General features: G+C 51.2%; 1 protein-coding gene across 1 annotated transcript in view; it reads right to left on the bottom strand.

Annotated features, from left to right (window-relative positions):
- Window positions 1-6,550: 6,550 nt before the first annotated feature.
- The window catches only part of LOC311621851 (coronin-7), a 64,521-nt gene continuing 51,046 nt past the window's right edge, over window positions 6,551-20,025 (bottom strand). Inside the window, exons 10-28 of the mRNA XM_084882278.1 lie at window positions 14,994-15,048; window positions 14,441-14,498; window positions 14,112-14,257; window positions 13,942-14,034; window positions 13,652-13,783; window positions 13,122-13,248; window positions 12,571-12,746; window positions 11,983-12,091; window positions 11,787-11,873; window positions 11,558-11,700; window positions 11,379-11,483; window positions 11,218-11,303; window positions 10,281-10,422; window positions 10,095-10,184; window positions 8,445-8,561; window positions 8,088-8,223; window positions 7,586-7,677; window positions 7,284-7,370; window positions 6,551-7,176 (exon numbers count right to left, since the gene is read on the bottom strand). Coding sequence (XP_084738404.1) covers window positions 7,171-7,176; window positions 7,284-7,370; window positions 7,586-7,677; window positions 8,088-8,223; window positions 8,445-8,561; window positions 10,095-10,184; window positions 10,281-10,422; window positions 11,218-11,303; window positions 11,379-11,483; window positions 11,558-11,700; window positions 11,787-11,873; window positions 11,983-12,091; window positions 12,571-12,746; window positions 13,122-13,248; window positions 13,652-13,783; window positions 13,942-14,034; window positions 14,112-14,257; window positions 14,441-14,498; window positions 14,994-15,048 — 1,987 coding nt within the window. The 3' untranslated portion in view covers window positions 6,551-7,170. The remainder of the gene's footprint in view (window positions 7,177-7,283; window positions 7,371-7,585; window positions 7,678-8,087; window positions 8,224-8,444; window positions 8,562-10,094; window positions 10,185-10,280; window positions 10,423-11,217; window positions 11,304-11,378; window positions 11,484-11,557; window positions 11,701-11,786; window positions 11,874-11,982; window positions 12,092-12,570; window positions 12,747-13,121; window positions 13,249-13,651; window positions 13,784-13,941; window positions 14,035-14,111; window positions 14,258-14,440; window positions 14,499-14,993; window positions 15,049-20,025) is intronic.

The following is a 20,025-nucleotide window of genomic DNA, read 5'->3' as shown; positions in this document are numbered from 1 at the left end:
AAGGAGTTTGATACCAAGTTCTCACAACTATTTAAGAAAAAACTTCAAAATAGGGCTCATTCCCTCCTTCAATTCTTTGCTCAAATATCACCTTCTCAATGAGGCTGTTTTTAATAACTGACTTACTGAGATATAATTCACACACTATATAATTCGTCTTTTTAAAAATATATTTTTAATTGATTTTAGAGAAGAAGGGAAAGATAGAAACATCAATGATGAGAGACTATCATTGATTGGCTGCTTCCTGCACGCCCCCTACTGGGGGCGGAGCCTGCAACGCGGCCATGGCATGTGCCCTTGACCAGAATGGAACCTGGGACCCTTCAGTCTGTAGGCTGGCACTCCGTCCACTTAGCCAAACTGGCTGGGCTACAATTCATCTTTTTTAAATGTACAATTCAATGCTTTTTATTTTTTCTTAATCCTCACTGGAAGGTATTTTCCCATTGATTTAAAAATAATATTTTTATTGATTTTCCACAGAGAGGAAGGGAGAGGGATAGAGAGCTAGAAACATCAATGAGAGAGAAACATCAACCAGCCGCCTCCCCCCCCCCCCCCCCCCCGGAGATGTGCCTGCAAACAATGTACATGCCCTTGACCGGAATCAAACCTGGGACCCCTCAGTCCGCAGACGGACACTCTATCCACTGAGCCAAACCGGTTTTGGCTTCCCATTGATTTTTAGAGAGAGTGGAAGAGAGAGGGAAAGACAGAGAGAAACATCGATGTGAGAGAAACACTTGGGCTGCCTCCTGCACTTGCACAACCAGGACCTCGGAGTAGCCTGCAACGGAGGCACGTGCCCTTGACTAGAATGGAACCTGGGAACCTTCTCTCTGCAAGCCAAGGCTCATTGATAGACGGTCTATCAGCTGAGCCAAAATGGCTAGGGCCAGTGCTTTAGTACAGTCACAGTTACAAGTTTCAGAACATTTTCATCATCACCCCCGCCCCCCACTCCGCCCTCAAAACCCTCACCATTAGCAGTCACTGCCCATTTCCCCCTACCCTTGATGACCACGAATCTATTTTATATCAGTGGTCTTGTCTGTTTTGGTAGTTTCATGTAAATGGTATATTATATGTGGCCTGTGTGTCTGGTTAAAACCTCCATTCTTTTTTGAAAAAGTATTTTTATTGATTTCAGAGAGAAAAGGGAGTGGGGGAAAGATGGAAACATCAATGATGAGAAAATCAGTGATTGGCTGCCTCCCGAACATTCCCCACTGAGGGATTGAGCCTGAAATCTGGGCACATGACAGGAATGATAATTTTAATGACAAGTTTTAAAGGCCAGGAAGTTCCCTTATATTTTTCAAAACCATTGTAATTTCCCCACAGGAAACCTGGGACCCCGGTACAATTGACAGTGAGGAACAAATTAATTGATTTCTTAGTCTGATATACTTTCATTTGTAATTCTGAGTGTTATCTTCAAGTACTGTTATAAAGTGAACTGCATGCTGAAACCGGTTTGGCTCAATGGATGGAGCATCGGCTTGGGGACTGAAAGGTCCCAGGTTCGATTCTCATCAAGGGCAAGTGCCTTGGTTGCAGGCATATCCCCAGGAGGGGGTGTGCAAGAGGCAGCTGATCGATGACTCTCTCTCATCGATGTTTCTAACTCTCTATCTCTCTCCCTTCCTCTCTGTACAAAATCAATAAAATGTATTTTGGGGGGAAAAATTAAGTGAACTGCATTATAATCAGATCTATAACCATGATATTTTAAGTATTTTTAAAAAAAATATATTTTATTGATTTTGTACAGAGAGGAAGGGAGAGAGATAGTTAGAATCATCGATGAGAGAGAGTCATCGATCAGCTGCCTCTTGCACACCCCCTACTGGGGATATGCCCACAACCAAGGTACATGCCCTTGACCAGAATCGAACCCGGGACCTTCCAGTCCCCAAGGCGACGCTCTATCCATTGAGCCAAACCGGTTTCGGCTTAAGTATTTTTTTTGTCATTTAAAGACAGTCATTGTTTTACTCTGATGCATTTGCAAAAATGTTACATCTTTTAATTTATTTTAATATATGAATTTTGGACAGTAAACTTTCAGATTCCATTAAAACATAAAAACTTATAGGACTCTTAAGGAATAACTGGATTCATAGAAATATTATTAAATAATCAGGATAAACAAAAATTATGGGACTGAATAAACTGAAGCTAATTATTATTCTTATTAAGACTGTTCAAAATATTGCTGATTTTTAAAAACTTGTTTTCTTAGAGCAAATTGGTAAATTGTACCTTGATAAGCGATATTAAAGCACTTATATTTTTCTCCCTATTTATCCTTCCAGAATTTAAAAATCTTAGTGAGTAGTATTTTTAAAAAAATATGTTTTATTGATTTTTTACAGAGAGGAAAGGAGAGGGATAGTTAGAAACATCAATGAGAGAGAAACATCGATCAGCTGCATCCTGCACACCTCCTACTGGGGATGTGCCTGCAACTAAGGTACATGCCCTTGACTAGAATCGAACCTGGGACCCTTCAGTCCCCAAGCCGATGCTCCATCCACTGAGCCAAACCGGTTTCGGCTTAAGGAGTACTATTATTTTCATGGCAATATGTTTATTTGTATGAATCCAATAGAAATCTGATTTTTAAAATAACGACACATAAAGCCAATTCCCAATTACTGTTTTATTAACCAAGACTTTGTTTTTTTTTTTTTTTTTTTTTTTTTTTTTTTTTTTTAATAAGTTTTTATTTTTCATATTATTACAAATGTTCCTTCCCCCCCCCCCCACCATTGCTCTCCTCCACCAGGTTCCCACCCCACCCTCTGCCCTTTCCCCTCTCCCCATTGTCCTCATCCATAGGTGCACAGTTTATGTTCAGTCTCTTCCCACGCCCCCCTCTCCCCTTTTCCCCAAGAATCGTCAGTTCACTCCCCTTCCATACCTCTGATTCTATTATATTCAACAGTTAATATTGTTCATCAGATTTTTTTAATTTCCTTGGTTTTTAGATTCACTTGTTGATAATTACGTATTTGTTGTTCATAATTTTTATCTTTGTTTACTTTCTCTTCTGAAAGAACCCCTTTCAGCAATTCATATAATTCTGGTTTGGTGGTGATGAACTCCTTTAGCTTTTTTTTATTAGTGAAGCTCTTTATCTGGCCTTCGATTCTGAGTGATAGCTTTGCTGGGTAGCTTATTTTTGGCTGTAGGTTCTTGCTATTCATCACCTTGAATATTTCTTGCCATTCCCTTCTGGCCTGCATGGTTTCTGTTGAGAAGTCAGCTGACAATCGTATAGGTGCTCCTTTATAAGTTACTACCTTTTTTGCTCTTGCTTCTTTTAATATTCTCTCTTTATCTTTTGCTCTTGGAATTTTAATAATGATGTGTCTCGGTGTGGTCCTCTTTGGATTCCTTTTGTTTGGAGTTCTGTGCGCTTCCTGGACTTGTAAGTCAAATTCTTTCACCAGGTGGGGGAAGTTTTCTGTCACTATTTCTTTCAGTATGTTTTCGATATCTTGCTCTCTCTCATCTTCTGGAACCCCCATAATTCTGATGTTGGTTCGCTTGAAGTTGTCCCAGAGGTTTCTTACATTATCTTCAATTTTCTGGATTCTCTTGCCTTCTAGCTTCTGTGGAGGAGTGTCTTCTGGCTCTTTATGTTCCAAATCTTTGACTTGATTCTTGCAATCTTCCCTTCTGTTTTTAGGACTCTGTAGAATATTTTTTATTTCAGACAATGTATTCTTTATTTCTTGTTGATCCCTTATCATTTCTTGTTGACTCCTTATTAATTCTAGTTGATCTCTTTTCATATCCTCATAGGCCTTATCCATCTTTTCTAGGAAATTCTTGAAAAACCTTATAAGCGTAGATTTGAACTCTATATCCAGACGCTTTTTGTCCTCCATTTCTTTCGTTTGTGATCTATTTTGTTGTCGCATTTCGCAGTTACAGTTATTAACCAAGACTTTGACTGGAATGGTGGAATTTGAGAAAGACAGGTCTAGACTCTGGATATCAGCAAAAAGGCTTTAAGGAATGAGGATTGACTCTGAAGCCTATAAAAAAAAAAAACCTTGGAAAAATGGCTTGGCACCTTGCTTTTACAGATGGTTCATGGCAGTCTTTCAAGGTAAGGGGCAGATGGCAAGGGGATCTTGGGGATCTCAAGAACTTGAGGAATTTACCCAAACCTATAGGTATTGCAGGAAAAGCCTTCTGGCAACTGTGTGAGTTGGCTTCTTTGTTCTGAGGAAACTTTCTTGTGAGATTCCAGCAAAGCAGATTTAAAAAACCTATATGATCAATTTGCTATTCCTATTTTGTTTATGCAAATAATCAGGCCAAATTGAAACTGGACTTAATATGGTAAATGAGTTAGCCTTAATTTGGCTCTTTGATAAAAATGAGGGTGATTTTAGGAGAAAAGATATGTCTCTATAGAAACTATAATACACAGTTATATTAGACTCTAGTTCAGTTAATTGTAAAATTTTGTTTTTCACTTATGAACTAGACTGGATCCTGAATTTTTCTAGTTTTCTGTAATACAACCCCTAACTTTCATGGAAATGGAAAAAAAAAATTGACAGTGGGGAACTATAACAACAGAAAATTGTAAGCCACCCCACTATTCTTTTGCATTGTTTTTATAAATGCTGACTCTAATATGTAGCTTGTAGATAAACAGCATATTTGTATGCAAATCCTAGGAACTATAATAACTTCAGAAGATACAGACTCTGACCTTCAGTCATCCTAGGTCTATACTTTTTTTTTAAAATATAATTTTCATTTTTAAAAAATTATTTAAAAAAATATATTTTTTATTGATTTCAGAGAGGAAGGGAGAGGGAAAGAAAGGTAGAAACATCAATGATGAGAATCATTGACTGGCTACCTCCTGCACACACCCCCACTGGCGATCCATCCCCCAACCTTGGCATGTGCTCTAGACCAGAATCGAAACCGGGACTCTTCAGTTTGCAGGCCAATGCTCTATCCACTGAGCCAAACCTGCGAGGGCCAGGTCTGGGAGTTCTGTTGGTCTTCAAACATAGAACCAGAAGGACAAAGAACCAGGATGATGAAGACTAGGACAACACACCACACACTAGACCATCACTTGACCAGTTTTGAGGTCCTTATTGGAATGGACTGGACTGCAAGGAGAGAACTTTTCAACTCCCTTGATTTCTTTGTCATGCTTTGCCTCTCCCTCCTTATAATAGCCTCTGCCTGGCCCTGGCCAGTGTGCCTCAGGTGGTTGAGCGTCTTATCTCATGCACCGAGAGATTTCCAGTGCACCTGGGTTGTGGGCTTGATCACCAGTGGGGGGTGTGCAGGAGGCATTCAATCAACATTTCTTTCTCTCTCTCTCTCTCTCTCTCTCTCTCTCTCTCTCTCTCTCTCTCCTATTCCTCCCTCTTTCTCTAAAATCAATGAAAATTCATTTAAAAACAAACAAACAACAAAACAAAAAAACAACAACCCTGCCTATGGTTGAGAAGGGCTTAGTGACAACAGTCCTCCATCTCCTCAGGTGGTTAGCACTTGATTAATACCTCTTTCCCCTTTCACCAGCACCTGTCAAATGAGTGGTTTTTGTGGTGGCAAGCAGCCAAACTTGGGTTTGGTTACATCATCTTTTACCATATTATTTATTTTTGTTTATTATCTCTTTCCTCCCACTAGAATGTGGATTCCTGGTGGATAACTTTTATCTCTTTACTCCATGCTGGTAGTTCAGCACCTGGAAGGCACCAAATGTTTGTTGAATGAATGCAAGACAGGCTGTTTTGTGCTATGTTACTGCCCTTCTTTCCTTTCATCCCACTCTCCAAATCTTTCTTCCCTCAGCACCCAGGCAATCCTTCCCTTTGTCTGGAACATTTTCATGGTTCTCTCTGTGGCTTCTCAGCTTTTGGGTCTTAGCTTTCTTCTTCTTCTTCTTCTTTTTTAAAATATATTTTATTGATTTTTTACAGAGAGGAAGGGAGAGAGATATAGAGCTAGAAACGTCGATGAGAGAGAAACATCGACCAGCTGCCTCCCGCACATCCCCCACCGGGGATGTGCCCGCAACCAACGTACATGCCCCTGACCGGAATCGAACCCGGGACCCTTCAGTCCGCAGACCGACGCTCCATCGCTGAGCCAAACTGGTTTCGGCTTAGCTCTCTTCTTAAATGTTACCTTCTCAGACCCTAAATACTGTTTCGCCTGCATCCCAGTCACTCTCTTCAACATCATTTATCTTCTAAATGGCTATTTGCTTCCTTGCAAACAGAGAGCCATATGTAAGTATGGCTTCCCTACATAGTAAGACTATACTAAGCACATTGAGAAGATCATGTCACCCCCATCTGTTTTACAGTATTTACCATCCAGAGCACTGTTGGATACCTCTGTGTTAGGTGAATGAATGTACTTTCAGGAGCATGCTGGGAATGGCCCCAGGAGCAAAATGGAGCCTGGGACCAGAGAGAACCCTCACCTATACTCCTGTCCCCTTCCCTTCCCAGCCATCCCAGAGACCACAGCAGCACAAGAGGTGGCAAGCTTAGAAAAGTTTAATTGCTGAAAATATCCCAGGCATGTGCAGGCCGGCCCCTGTGGGGCTCACACTCCCTTAACAGGCCATCAGCCTGTGATGCCTGCTTCTCCTGGCTTCAAGCCTGGGAGCAGGGTGACTGCCCCAGACCCCTGAGGCTGGTGCTGCTCCAAACGGTCTGGCAAGGGGCCAGCCCCCAAAGGCCAGTGACCAGAATTGAGTCAGCGGGCAAGATGAGGTGGCATGTAACAACTGAAGGTGCTCTGCGGAAGCAGCCGGGTCAGAGCAGGGAAACGGATTCCAGGGCTTGCTCAGGGACATGCTACGGATCCCCCACACTCATTCTACCCCCAAGACTCTGGCTCCACATGCTAGCAGGCAGCTGAGGAGAAGTTGGCAGTACCAGAGAAAGCAGAGGTGCAAACAATCCACGGTGTTTTAGCAAGGCCTGGTGGGCATGGAAGTGCTCAAGGCCCCAAGAAAGCCAGGGTTTCTGGGGCGAGTTATGCCAGAGCCAAAAGGTGCCTTCCAGTTTGAGGGGAAGATATGAGGTGTGCAGGGGCACTAGGTGGTTCTAGGAGGTGGCAACGGCAGGTGAGGCCAGAGGCGGCTTGGTAGGCAGACTAGTCCTGGGGAGATAAAGGGAAAAGTGGGTGGAGTTGGGAAGGTGTGGAGAAGGGGGTGGCACATGCGCACGGGTGAGCAGCGAGGGATGGGATGCCACTCACTCACTCACCCACTCGTCCTCGTCCACTCCTTCGAAGGCGTCCTGGGGGAGCGGGTCCTCGCGATTCCCTAGCTTTGCCACCATGGCACTCAGCAGCTAGGAGAGTGGACAGAAGAGGTGGGAAGGGAATAGAAGGTGGGAAGGGAATAGGATCTCTGGTCCCAAGAATGTCAGACCGCACTTTGAACCCCATCAAGGTTGTGAAAGAGCCATTTTTTTCTACTTTGCCCAATGTGGGTCAGGTTAGAGCACTAAAGGGCAACTAAGGGGACCCCGTTCCCTCCCCACGGCCAGCCCTCTCCTGTGCCTACCTCTTCCTTCTTTTGCTGGTCTGACTTTTCTTCCAGGTAGATCGCTGAGGATGGGGCCCGCCGGGCGGGGGCTTCACGGGGGGCCTGGCTCACTGGGGCGGGGCAAGGATAAGCGTCAGGCACAAGAGTCCCTTCAGTGGAGGAATCTCTGTCCAACCCTTTGGGACCAGCCACCTAGGGGATTCTGTGGCAGAGACCCCCAGAGGTGCATTAACAACTACTCAACCCTCTGTTCTTAAGGCCTGCCCTGAACAGGCTGTGTGCGTGCATGAGTGTGTTAGTATGTGAGTGTGCATGTATTGGGGGTGGGGACTTGTGATGGCAACACAGACTCAGGACCCTGCCCTCCAGTGGTTTAAGAATGAGCCTGGAGACACAGTCATCCCATCCTTAGGGCACCAGAGGTTTCGCATGCCAGCAGGGACAGAGGATCTGCCTTCTGCACCTTTTTCTACTCTCCACCCACTCCCTGCCTCCTACCCACCCCAGTCCCTCTTCTGACCTGGGGTCATGCCAGGGGGCTGCAGGTTGAGAAGCCGGGGCTGTCTGTTGGCACCTCCCAGCCAGTCTTTGGCACTGAGCACGGGCTCCCAGCTTATGGCTGTGTCTGGGAACACATCATCCTGGAAGAATTCTTTCTGCAGGGAGGGAGGAAGGGGCTGCCCAGAGGCACTGACCAGAGGCCCAGAGGACACTGGCATGCATTGGGAGGGGCTCCAGTTTGGAGTTCCCGTGAGTTTCAGAATCTCAGCAGAGTGCCCCCAAAAGCAGTGAGGGGGGCAGTTTTGGGACAGGGCCACTCAAGCCCCAAAGCCCCAGAAAGGGGCTGGGTGTTGGCATACTGGGCCCCCATCCTCACCCTGACTCTGGGCAACCGGAAGGCAACGGGCTCCAGGGAGGTCTGGCGAAGCCGCAGGCATCGGGCAAACTCTACTTCACGCACATCACACTCTGTCTTGGGCAGGAGTACAAAGCCCTGATGGGGAGGGGAATCATGCTGGGTCTGGGGTCCGGAGCTCACAGCTGGGCACCCAGATCCCCAGGTGCCAGTACTCCTCACTTAGGCGCACCAGGACCAAGGCCCATTTCTGGACAGGTCGGTCAGGGCTGTTACATGTTTAACAACCGGGTCTCTGGAGGAAAGATGCCTGGATTCATTGCCTATTTCCATGGTTTGAAAACTGCCATGGCTGATTTCACTGGCTTGCTGCATACAGATGTGGGGAGGAATGTACAATAGCACGCCATCATGTAGTACTTTCCGTTGGACAGCTCTGACAGATGTGAATAACTTCAATGGCACAAAAGATAATAAAACCAGGTAAATAATTAGGAGATGATAAATTGAGTATTTTTTGCCTCTTTTTTTATTTTGTTTTGTTTTATTTTGTTAATCCTCTCCCAAGGATATTTTTCCATTGATTTTTTAAGGAAGAGAGAGCAAAGGACAGAAACATTGATGTGAGAGAAACACATCGATTGGTTGCCTTCTTCATGAGTCCTGACTAGGGTCTGGGCCAGGGAGGAGCCTGCAATCAAGGTATGTACCCTTGACTGGAATCAAACCTGGAACCCTTTAGTCCACAGGCTGACACTCTATCTACTGAGCCCAACTGGCTAAGGCTTTATTGCATTCATTTAAAAATATATATATTTGATTGACCTCAGAGAAGAAGAGGGAGAGAGTGTCAGAAACATCAATGATGAGAGAATCATCAATTGGCTGCCTTCTGCACACCCCCCACTGGGTATCAAGCACACAACCAATGGGACATATGCCCTGACCAGGAATCTAACCATGACCTCCAGGTTCATAGGTTGATGTTCAACCACTGAGCCACAGGTGAGGAAGAGGGAGGTAGGAAGGGAGGGGGAGAGAGAAGAGAGAGAAGAAAGAAATGAGAGAAGAGAGAGAGAGAGAGAGAGAGAGAGAGAGAGAGAGAGAGAGAGAGAGAGAGAAACATCTACTTATTGCCTTCCATATGTGCCCCGACTGGGGATCAAACCCCAACCTTTCGGTATACAAGACAATGCTCCATCCAACTGATCCACACCTGCCAGGACTTGCTTTCATTCATTCATTTATTTATCCATTCGTTATTTAAATTTTTATTATTTAAAGTATTACGTAAGTCTCATTTTCCCCCACATTGACCTCTCCCCAGCCGCTCCCCCCCCCCAGCACATGCCCTCACCCCACTACTGTCTATGTCCATTGGTTATGCTTATATGCATGCATACAGGTCTTTTGCTTAATCTCTTACCCCTTCCCTCATAGGTTGGACAGTATGTTCCATGGCTTGCCTTCATTTTTAGCATAACTTATTTGCAGGCTCATATAACTTAACCTTATATAATTGAACTTCCAATAATGGTCTAGTTTAACCACCAGCTCCTGGGAGCTGCTGAGTACACCTGACACGCCCCTGCATTTCCCCAGATGGCCATGAGAGGGCGGGGGAGCCCTGAGAGGGAAGGAGGACCGGGTAAACGGCATTTCAGGGCTCACCTTGTGGGGGTCAGTCGAAGTGAAGCTGTTACACTCCAGGAAGAAAGGGGCCTCGGGGAGCAGCTCGTACAAAAACACTCGCGTGTCACCCTGGAGGGAGTGATGGGGGGAGAGTGAGGCTGTCAGCTAAAGCTGTCTTCACCCAATCTCCTGCCCCCTGCCCCGCACCTGCGCACCTCAGCTTACCTTGCCAGTGAGTAGCACCAGGCTGGTGTCTGGGTCGTAGTTGGGCAACAGAGTGGAAGGAGCCGTGTCCAACCCCAGCACTGCCAAGGGGCCACTAGCCAGGGCCTTGGCTGAGTACAGGAGGAGCTGGCGCTCACTTCGGCTAGAGGGGGTTGGGGGGTGGGGGGCGCAGAAACAGGTTCATATTGCTGGAGGGGCATGAGGCAGGGCAAGGACTCCAACAAGGACCCTGATCTTGTCCAGATGGGGGACTCAGGGCCAGAGGAATGGCCCCTGCCTATCCTCCTTTTTTATCCAGCTCTTAGAATTAGTGGCCTGGCCTAATGCAATAGTGTCCTAACTTGTCGCCTGCCTCAACCTCTCCTCCCTAAATACTCCCCCCACCCGGACCCCGCCATCCCCCCCCCCCCCCCCCGTCACTGCCCTCCAGTGCTCCTCAGCAGTCCTAGCCCTGACACCTGGCCCATGGCCACTGTAGCCCAGTAAGTCTGGACTGTTCTCCCCAGGGTCTGTTTCCCGCCCTCTGCTCCAGCCAGGCTGGTCAGCTTCCTGGTTTTTCCACCCACACTTGGTATCCTCTGGTTACTAGTCCCTTTGTGACCCAGCTCCCTCCCTCAGGAGGCTCTCCCTGATCCCTCCTCCAAAGTGACAAATGCCCAATCCTTGGCCCTCCCAATAGGCTGGCTTCTGTTTAGTATGTTTCGACTAGTCCCCTGCTTTCCTCCCTCTGGCTCCCAGCTGACTCGCTGTTCCCTCCCTTCCCGCCTCCCTATCGCCCTCCCATCCATGCGTCTATCCATCCATCCATCCATCCATCTAATAAGTGATGGGTGAAGACAGCTTCTGCATGCCTGACAGGTGTATGTGTGTCTGGGGGAGGGAGACATGAGTGGCTCCTGAAGTCGGGAAATAGGTACGACAGCTCCCGAGTCCTCACCTGTCAAAGCCAGACACCAGCAGACAGTGGCCATCGCACACCCAGACGATGCGGGCTCCACGGGCCCCCTCAGGCCCTGGGCCTTCCTGTTGGGGTACAGCACATGAGATTCGGCCAGACCCCCACTGGGCCCGAGGACTGCCCCATCCCATCTTGCTTACCTGCAGGGGCTCAGGGCTACTCCGGGGCTCATAGACCCGCAAGCATCCATCCTTGCAGACGGAGGCCAGCTGCTGCCCGTTCGGACTCCAGGCCAGGCCAAATATCTGGGGGCAGGTAGGGAGGTGAGAGGTGGCCTCTTGCCCCGTGGCTGGGTGCTTGCCCCCAAAAGCTGCCCTACCTGGTCCCGGTGGCCCTGCAGCCGTAACCGTTCAACTCCAGCCTGAAGGTCCCAGATGCGAACGGTAAGGTCATAGGAAGAGGAGGCCAGTACGTCGGCTGCCAGGGGGTGGAAGCGCAGAGAGTAGATCTTCTCTGTGTGACCTGGGGACAAGGCACGGGGCGACACTGAGCTCCTCGGGAGCCGCTGCTCGCCTCTCCGCCCCCTGCCCTGCCGGGGCCCGCCGGACCTGTCAGCACAGCCTCCGGGGCGGTCAGCACCTGCACGAGGCCCTCCGGGGGCACCCGCCACAGACGAATCCTGGCATCCTCCCCGGCTGCAGAAAGCAAAGGCTCACCACTGCTGGGCCCAACGCACCCAGGCCCCCCCTGCTCCTCTTCACCACCTCGGGGCCGCCCCGCAAGCCCAGCCTCCAGCCTCTTTACCCACGGCAAGGCGGTGGGGGTCGAAGGGGTCCCAGGCCAGATCGGTCACGGCTGTCCCATTCTGAAGGGTGGGCAGTGCTGTGTCAGGCAGGCGGCCCGGCTTCCGAAGCTGTGGGAGGTGCCCCCACCCCGAGGACCGTTAGTAACAGGCAGGGCTGCAAGGCAAGCCGCGTGTCTGGGTCCCCACACCCTATAGCCGATGCCCCACTGCTGGGTGGCCCAAGCTCTCTGCCTTACCCACTTTGTGCTCTGAGTCTTAAGTGCCAACGTGAGGCCCCAGAAAGTGTGTGTGGGAGGAGGTGGGGGCAGCGTGAGGTGGTAGAAAGAGCTCCGGCTTAGGTGGCCTGGGTTCAAATCCCAGCTCCACCATTTACACAGCTAGCTGCCCCGGCAGGTCACTAAACCTCTCTGGGCCTCACCACTCTCATCTGTAAAATGGGGATAAGAGTGGCACCCCACATGGGGCAGCTGGGAGGATTAAAGGGGACGCTGGGTAGATGCCTAGCACATGGCTTGTGCTCAGAGAATGTGGACTGGTGTGAATACCGCAGGGACTTGGGGGCAGCTGTCGTAGGGTGGGGTCCTCACCTCGAGTACAGCCACCTGCCCACCGCTGCTGAGCAGGGGCACGGCCACACGTAGCTGGTTGGCACAGAAGCCGTCGCTCTCGCCGGGTGTGGTGAGGTTGAGCCCCTTGAGGTTGGTGATATGGCTGTCTCGGTGTAGGATGGTGCCCTGAGCATGGCGGAACTTGGAACTGGGGCCTGGTGGGCAGTAGGGACACAGCCTTGTGAGGATACCCTAGCTGACCACCCTGGGCTGCCCTGCAGGCGGACCCCGGGCCAGTCCTGGCTGTCTGCTCCCCTCACTGCAAAACCATGCAAGGCATGTGCCTAGACCCAGACCTCTGCTGTCCCAGCCAACACAACTGGCCCAAAATGGTGCCTGGGAAAGAAACTCAAGGTATCTCAGAGGAAGCGAAGGGCTCCAGGGCGGGTCCAGACCACCCTCTTCCAGGTGAGACTGACTTCATACCACAGGGCATGGGACTCCACCAGGAGGGGAGACAGGCTGGGGTACAGAGGAGGGTGCCTGGGCTGGGGGTGGACGGGTTAGCTGCTCCCTCACCACGCACTTACCCAGAAGGCTCTGCAGGGACCTCTGGCTGGCGCTGGTGCTAATGCCACTGGTGCTGGAGAGCGAGGGCCCCAAGCTGGATGGCGTGGAGGGTGAGATCAGAGAGCTGGGAGGGGAGGAGTAGCCCTCCTGAGGGCAAAGCACCTGGGATCAGTCACAGGCCCCTTGGCGTGTTGGCCAAAGAGAGGGGATGCTGGGATCGTCACTCTGGGCCCCTCCTCCTGGACTGGCACAGTGAGCTGGGCATGAAGCCTGGCTCTGGGATGTGAGGAAGGGGCATAATGGCAGACGAGGGGGGTGCTGGGAATAACATGGGGGTTAAGGGAACTTCAGACTATGGGACAGCAGGTGGCAGCTGCTGGCTCCCAGCATTTGTGGGAAGGTGGGTGCAGGGTGGTTAAGATGTGCCAGTGTTTTAAGAGAAGCCAGAAATCTAGATTTTATGTGACAGTCTCACTTTCTACTAAATGTTTGATATGCTCGACAGCTAGAAAAGGTTAAAAAGACCATGGGGCCTCCCACTGGCACTCACACTGGGGTCCTTGTTGCCCGTCGGCAGCTTCGCAGGCTGGACGGCATCAGGGGAGGGCTCTGTAGGGGGCACCAGGTGGGAAGTGAAGCTGGGGTGAGGCTGGCAGGTCGGGTTGAGACTGACCTTCTGTACCTGTGAGGGAAGGCAGCAGTTGAGGGGTGGGAGGGGATGGGGGACAGGAGCGCTGAGTTAGTGCTCGGCTGGACTGTGGGGGCATGCATGGGGCTGCTGTCAGGAGGGCTTCCAGGGGCCTGTGGAGACCAGGAGCAGCAGCCAGGCCTTGGTCCTACCTGCTGGTTGCTCCCAGCCCACCAGGAGTGTGGTTCAGAGGCAGGCACGCAGCCCGCGGTGTCGGGGAACAGGTCCTCGTAGAACTCCACGGCCTGGTGGCAGACAGGCATGTGGTCAGTGAGGCACGAAGCCCCCAGGCCCTCCCAGCCCCTCACCAGGCCGCCCTCACCTTGCGGGGCACGTGGAAGCTGATGGGCACGATGGCTGTGTCGGTCAGCTGCAGGACTCGGAGCACCTCACAGCCCATGACAGCCAGCGCCCTCCGGGGCACAAGGGCAGCCCCCCGAAGCACATTCTCCAGGAGGCACTGGGTCACTATTGGGGAAAGCAAAGGAGAACAATCAGGGTGGTCAGGGAAGAGGGAGGGAGGGGAGGAGAGAGAAGGGAAGGGAAAGAGAGCCGGGGAAGAAAGAGAAAGGGAGGAGAAAAAAAGACACCAAACAAACAAAAAAAACGAAAGAGAGGGGAGGAGAGGGCAGGGTGAAGGGCAGTGCTTACCTGGGCTCAGTGCCTGCTGTTGGAGGGCCACCTCATAGCAGTACAGCTGACTCTCACCCTGAAACGAGCCTAGTCTAAGGACCCTCATTGACCAAACCCAGGCCCAGTACCAGCTCTGCCATTCCTCTCTAAGGACCTGAGCTACAGAAGCATGGCAGATAGCATGTGCTGGGCAATGAGCTGAGCCCTCAGTGGACTTAACTTCACTAGTTCTTCATCAACACTGGGAGTATACAGTCAGCATTTACAGACTGCCTGCTCTGCGCTAACACTGCCCTATGTACACCCTGTCCTCATGACGTTGACATTCATAGATGGAGACTTGGAGGCCTAGATGCTGGCAGGAGGCTGGTCAGTCTGGCACTAGTGGAGCCTGGCAAACACTACTCTAGCTCCTCCTTTCTGGGGGTGGTAGCATACTATACTCCCCAGTCTCCCAGCTGTCTGCTTAGGTCTAAGGTCAGCACTAGGCGTGGCACGAGCCCCAGGGGCCAGACGTAGGTGGACATGGGTAGGAGTGCTGGTGGTGGAGTGGATCCAGCTTCCCCCTTACCTTTCCTGCCAGGACCAGGAGCCCAGAGTCTGGGTCCAAGAGGGGCATCAGAGACCTGGGGGAGAGAGAACTGGTTGATGGGTGGAGCCAGCCACCCGAGGGCCAGGGGCAGTAAGAGGTCTGTGAGCTTTGTGACCCAGATAAGGGCTCAGGCCAAGCATCACAGTGGCTGGGAGGGATGTGGTCCCTCCAGCTGCATCCAGCTGGTCCCCCAGAATCCTCTGTCTCATCTCCCTATGCTACCAACACATCAAGCATGTCCAACATTCTTAACTTTCTTTTCCAGAGTCCTCCATCTGCTACCTGCTTCACTTAGAACTTGTGCTGGGCCCTGGGCACAGGGAAGCCATGCCCTCTTTCTGTACCTCAGCCCCAATCTCACCCCAGGCAGACCCCACATACATTTTGTCCCTTGTCCCACCTTCATCAGCTTAGTCATCATGCCAGCATTGCCAGGGCAGGTGAGAAGGTGCTGGAACTGGGGGGGGGGTCCCCTCCATCCCCATCCAGTGCAGTTGGGTGGGTGTTCCAGGTCTGCACTAAGGTTTGGGGGCCATCTCCTTAGTCACCCCAGGCTAACATGACATCTTAGAGACTCAAATTTCCCCTCACACCGACCCTGATCCCCTGTGGCCAAACCTGAGCCAGAGCAGGGCTTCCTTTGCTGCCAAGCTCCCCTGCCTCCCCGTTCTTCATCCCCCTGTTCCCGAGGCAGGTCTGGGGAGGGGCGGTGGCCGGGAACATGGAGGGAAGGCTGGAGGCCCCAGCACCCCTGCTGCTCTGTGCCCATCTGATTCCAGCCAAAGGCCTGTGGCTGCCCAGGGATTTCCGATGCCCCTCTCCAGGCCCCGAGGAGGCCTTCACAGCCCCAGCCCTGTGAGTGCTGCCTTCCAGCCCACGGTCTCAGGGGCAGGAGGCCCAGAACTCTGGCAGGTGCCTTCATCCATTTGTTTCCTGGTCTCGGTTTCATGTCCCCATTTTGAACTTGTCTCCACGCAGAACCCTGTCGTCACTGTGGTCCCAGCGGTCAGCAGTCACCCAGCTGTGACGGCTGCTTCTATCCCCACCCAAGCCACAGAGGGCCCAGCCCTCTCGCCCCCTATCTGTCTACCCGTCCCAGCCAGCTTCCCAAAGCTTGCCTGCTGCCCACCCACACCCCACACACATAGCCTGCTGGGAGCTACAAAGTGCGCTGAGCAGCTGGGTGGGGCCCTGGGTGTCTCCACAGCTTCCTGGAAGACCCTGGGCTGGTCACCTGTGAGTAATACAGCCTCTAATTACCCTCAAGCCCAGCAGGGAGAGTTTGGCTCAGAACTGCCCTTCTTCTTTTTAAAAATATATTTTTTAATTGATTTCAGAGAGGAAGGGAGAGGAAGAGAGAGACAGAAACATCAATGATCAGAGAGAATCATTGATTGTCTGCCTTGCTAAGGATCAAGCCTGCAACCCAGGCATGCACCTTTGATTGGAATTGAACCCGGGACCCCCGGCAGTCCGTAGACTGAAAGTCTATCCACTGAGCCAAACCAGCCAGGGCCAGAACTACCCTTCTTTTTTTCTTTTCTTTCTTTTTAAAAAAATACATTTTATTGATTTTTTTTTTTTTTTTTTTTTTTTTACACGGATCAGCTGCCTCCTGCACATGCCCTACTGGGGATGTGCCACAACCAATGTACATGCCCTTGACTGGAATCGAACCTAGGACCCTTGAGTCCACAGGTTGACACTCTATCCACTGAGCCAAACCGGTTAGGGCACAGAACTGCCCTTCTTGACCTGGTCTGACCACTGCCTGCCTTGAGGGAGGGGCAGGCAGGAGAGCCTGGGATGTCCCCTACACTGATGCCAGCTTCAGACACAGGTCCCTACAGCAGCTCGAACAGGGTTTTCACTTAGCTCATTCTCAATCACTCATTCCTCAGGCAAATTGGTTTGTGCCCAGCCCTTGACTCCACCTACAGGTATGACTAGAGGTATGACAAAAGACCCCACCTCTGACCTCCAGAAGCTCCCAACCTGGAGAGGCAGACACAGTCCACAGATAAATATGTGAAGGGAAAGTTCTCTGCACACATACAGCAGAGAGCTGTTTAGGGGAGAGAGTTCCAGGCAGAAAGAGCAGCATGAGCAAAGGGCCTGTGGCAGGTAGGTGCATGGCCTGTTTGAAGAATGAGGACAACGTAGCTGGTGGCCTGGGCAATTACGGCGAAGGGCTGAGGCTTGGGGAGGATAGATGCAAGACAAGATGGGATCTAGTACATCAGAAGGAGTGTTCTGCCTCCATCGGACAAGCAACGAAACGCTGATGGAACATCTTAAGTAAACAGGATAGGAGCCGATGTGCAGAGGTCAGGTAGGAGGAGTGGAAACAAGGGGTGATGAGTTCAGGGCAGCGTCTGAGGACAATTGGGCTGGGCACTCCTGCTGCCTTGGTGAGAACTGGAGGGACTGTAGTTTCTACCACAGCACTGATGGCTCACCTGTGCTCTAAGCCAACCTCCTTAAGAGGTCTGACCTGGCCTCCCTGCACACACACCCCCATCAGTCCCAGCTGGCCAGCTCACTGACTCAGGAGCTCAAGGTGCGGGGGCAGGAAGTCATAGAGGGCAGGGCTGGCTCCTCCAACAGGTCAAGCCAGTCTTCCTCACCTCAGGCAGAGCTCTCTGAGCAGCTCATACGGCAGGAGCACCTGCCTGCCAAGACACCGGCCAGGAAACAGGGTCATGGCACCAGCCTCAAGGGCTGGCCAACAGCTAGCATGGGCCTGACCCCAGGCCTTACCTAGAGAGCCACGCTGGGTCTAGGTCTGGAATGCAGAAGGGAGCCCCTGCCTGGCAGAGGGCCAGAGGTGGTAAGAGCTGGCATAGTCACCTCTCCTGCTGCCGTGGCACAGGGGGAGGACTAACATCTGGGCCTGCCACAGGATCCTGTCTAGAGCTCAGATCTGCCTCCTAACTCTGAGCCTAGTTCCCAGAAGATGCAGGATGATGGTGGTACAGAGTGGGTCACACGGGGGGAAGGATCAATCTCTGGAAATTCTATCAACTCTCCCAATATTCCGGCAATTAACACAGAAAGTACCGGAGTGTGCCTGCTTCATTAGGCCCTCTCTGGTTCTCCCTACCAGCCCACATCTTTTTTTTTTTTTAAATATATTGTATTTTATTGATTTTTTACAGAGAGGTAGAGAGAGGGATAGTCAGAAACATCGATGAGAAAGAATCATCAATCAGCTGCCTCTTGGATGTGCCCACAACCAAGGTACATGCCCTTGACTGGAATCGAAACTGAGACCCTTCAGTCAGCAGGCTGACGCTCTATCCACTGCGCCAAACCAGTTTCGGCCCAGTCCACATCTTAGCAATGCCACTGGTCCAAAGCAGTCCCGGTCCCTTGGATCTGTCTCCGTCAGCTGGGCTGTAGGGACCCTTGGACTAAGCTCAGCCTCTCTCCTTAGAGCCCTCCCTCAAAGACAGTCCAGGTAACCGGGTTCTAAAGGGAGGTGGTATCTGGAAGGCATATGAGGAAAGGATGGACAAACTTGGGAGTGGTCTCCTGGAAGCTGCCCTTGAACCTCTAGGTGGATAAGAGCATGGCCTGTCTGAGTCCAGGGTGCAAGATCATGGCAGGAGATGGACCACTGAGGCAAATAGGGTCTCTCCATCATGGAGAACTGGCTGCAGAGGTAAGAGGCTTCCGGGCCTCTTTGGGAAAAGTCAGGCTGGAGGTCCTCCGAGCACCCACTCCCTCCTACAGTATCTGTGGACACTCCTGAGGGTGCGAAGGGGCCCCAGGACACAAAGGCAGAGGCATAAAGACAGTCTGACCAGAGCCACACCGCAGCCTCATGTGAGACACCTGGGAGTGGTGGGGACAGAGGTCAGAGGGGGTAGCTGTCACTTGGCTCCAGCTGAGAGTTCCTGTTCAGGCAGGCTGGGAAGTCCCACTTTAAATTGAAACCACCGGATTTTTAATGTTTGCAATGGCATCAACGTTTTAAAAAGTCCTATCCAGGTCAAATGAAACACACCCAAGGGCCAACTCTGGCGCAGGAACAGTGGTTCAAAAGTTATGCTACCCAGCCGGGACCGGTTTGGCTCAGTGGATAGAGCGTCGGCCTGCGGACTGAAAGGTCCCGGGTTCGATTCCGGGCAAGGGCATGTACCTTGGTTGCGGGCACATCCCCAGTAGGGGGTGTGCAAAAGGTGGCTGATGGATGATTCTCTCTCATTGATGTTTCTAACTCTCTATCCCTCCCTCTTCCTCTCTGTGAAAAATCAATAAAAATATATTAAAAAAAAAAGTTATGCTACCCATACACAAATTACCAAATAGTCAAGGGGTGCAGGGGGTCCAGACCCCTGCCTATCCTGGAAAGGGGCCCTGTTGGGGAGAAGCCCTGAGGAAGCTACGAGCGGAGAGGGGAACTCTGGGAGGTAAGTATTGCAGCTGGACCCTACTTAGCTAATTAGCAACTGGACACAGAGGCTGTCCCGCCTTCGGGAGGTGATCAAGTCCTACAAAGACCACCTATGCCGCCCCCCTCCTCCATGGGGTGGTCCAGCCTCACAGACAAGCCCTTGGGCCTGAGACTTCACGCTGCCCCAGGCAAAGGCCCAGCCGCAGGCCAGGCTAGAAGAGGCGGGTGTCCAGGAGCTGAGCTGGGTCCCAAAGCTAAGGCAAGTCTCTGACCACAAACATGTTTGGGGAGGAGGGCAGAGCCTTTTCCTGGAATCCTCCAAGGCAGGGGATTTTTCTGGACTACTCCAGCCCCTGGCACACGTCCCTCTTGCCCCATCAAGGGCCACTGTCAGCTGCACCCAGGCTCCACCCACTGACAATGAGGCCCAACCTCCCTCTCCATCCCAGTCCCCCCTCCTCCACAAACACATTCTGGCTTTGGAACTGCCTGTAACTGGGGTTCTTGGGACAGATGGTCACTTCCCCTTCTGTGTCTCAGTCCCTTCATCTAAAACATGGGAAAGGTGATCCCAGGGATGGTCCCAGCCTGAAAGTTGTCACATCTAAAAGA

The sequence above is a fragment of the Pipistrellus hanaki genome (assembly GCF_964339955.1).
Source record: "Pipistrellus hanaki genome assembly, chromosome: 4".
In the NCBI taxonomy this organism is placed as follows: domain Eukaryota; kingdom Metazoa; phylum Chordata; class Mammalia; order Chiroptera; family Vespertilionidae; genus Pipistrellus; species Pipistrellus hanaki.
Note: the sequence above shows the minus strand (reverse complement) of the source record. Positions and strands in the feature narration are given on the sequence as shown.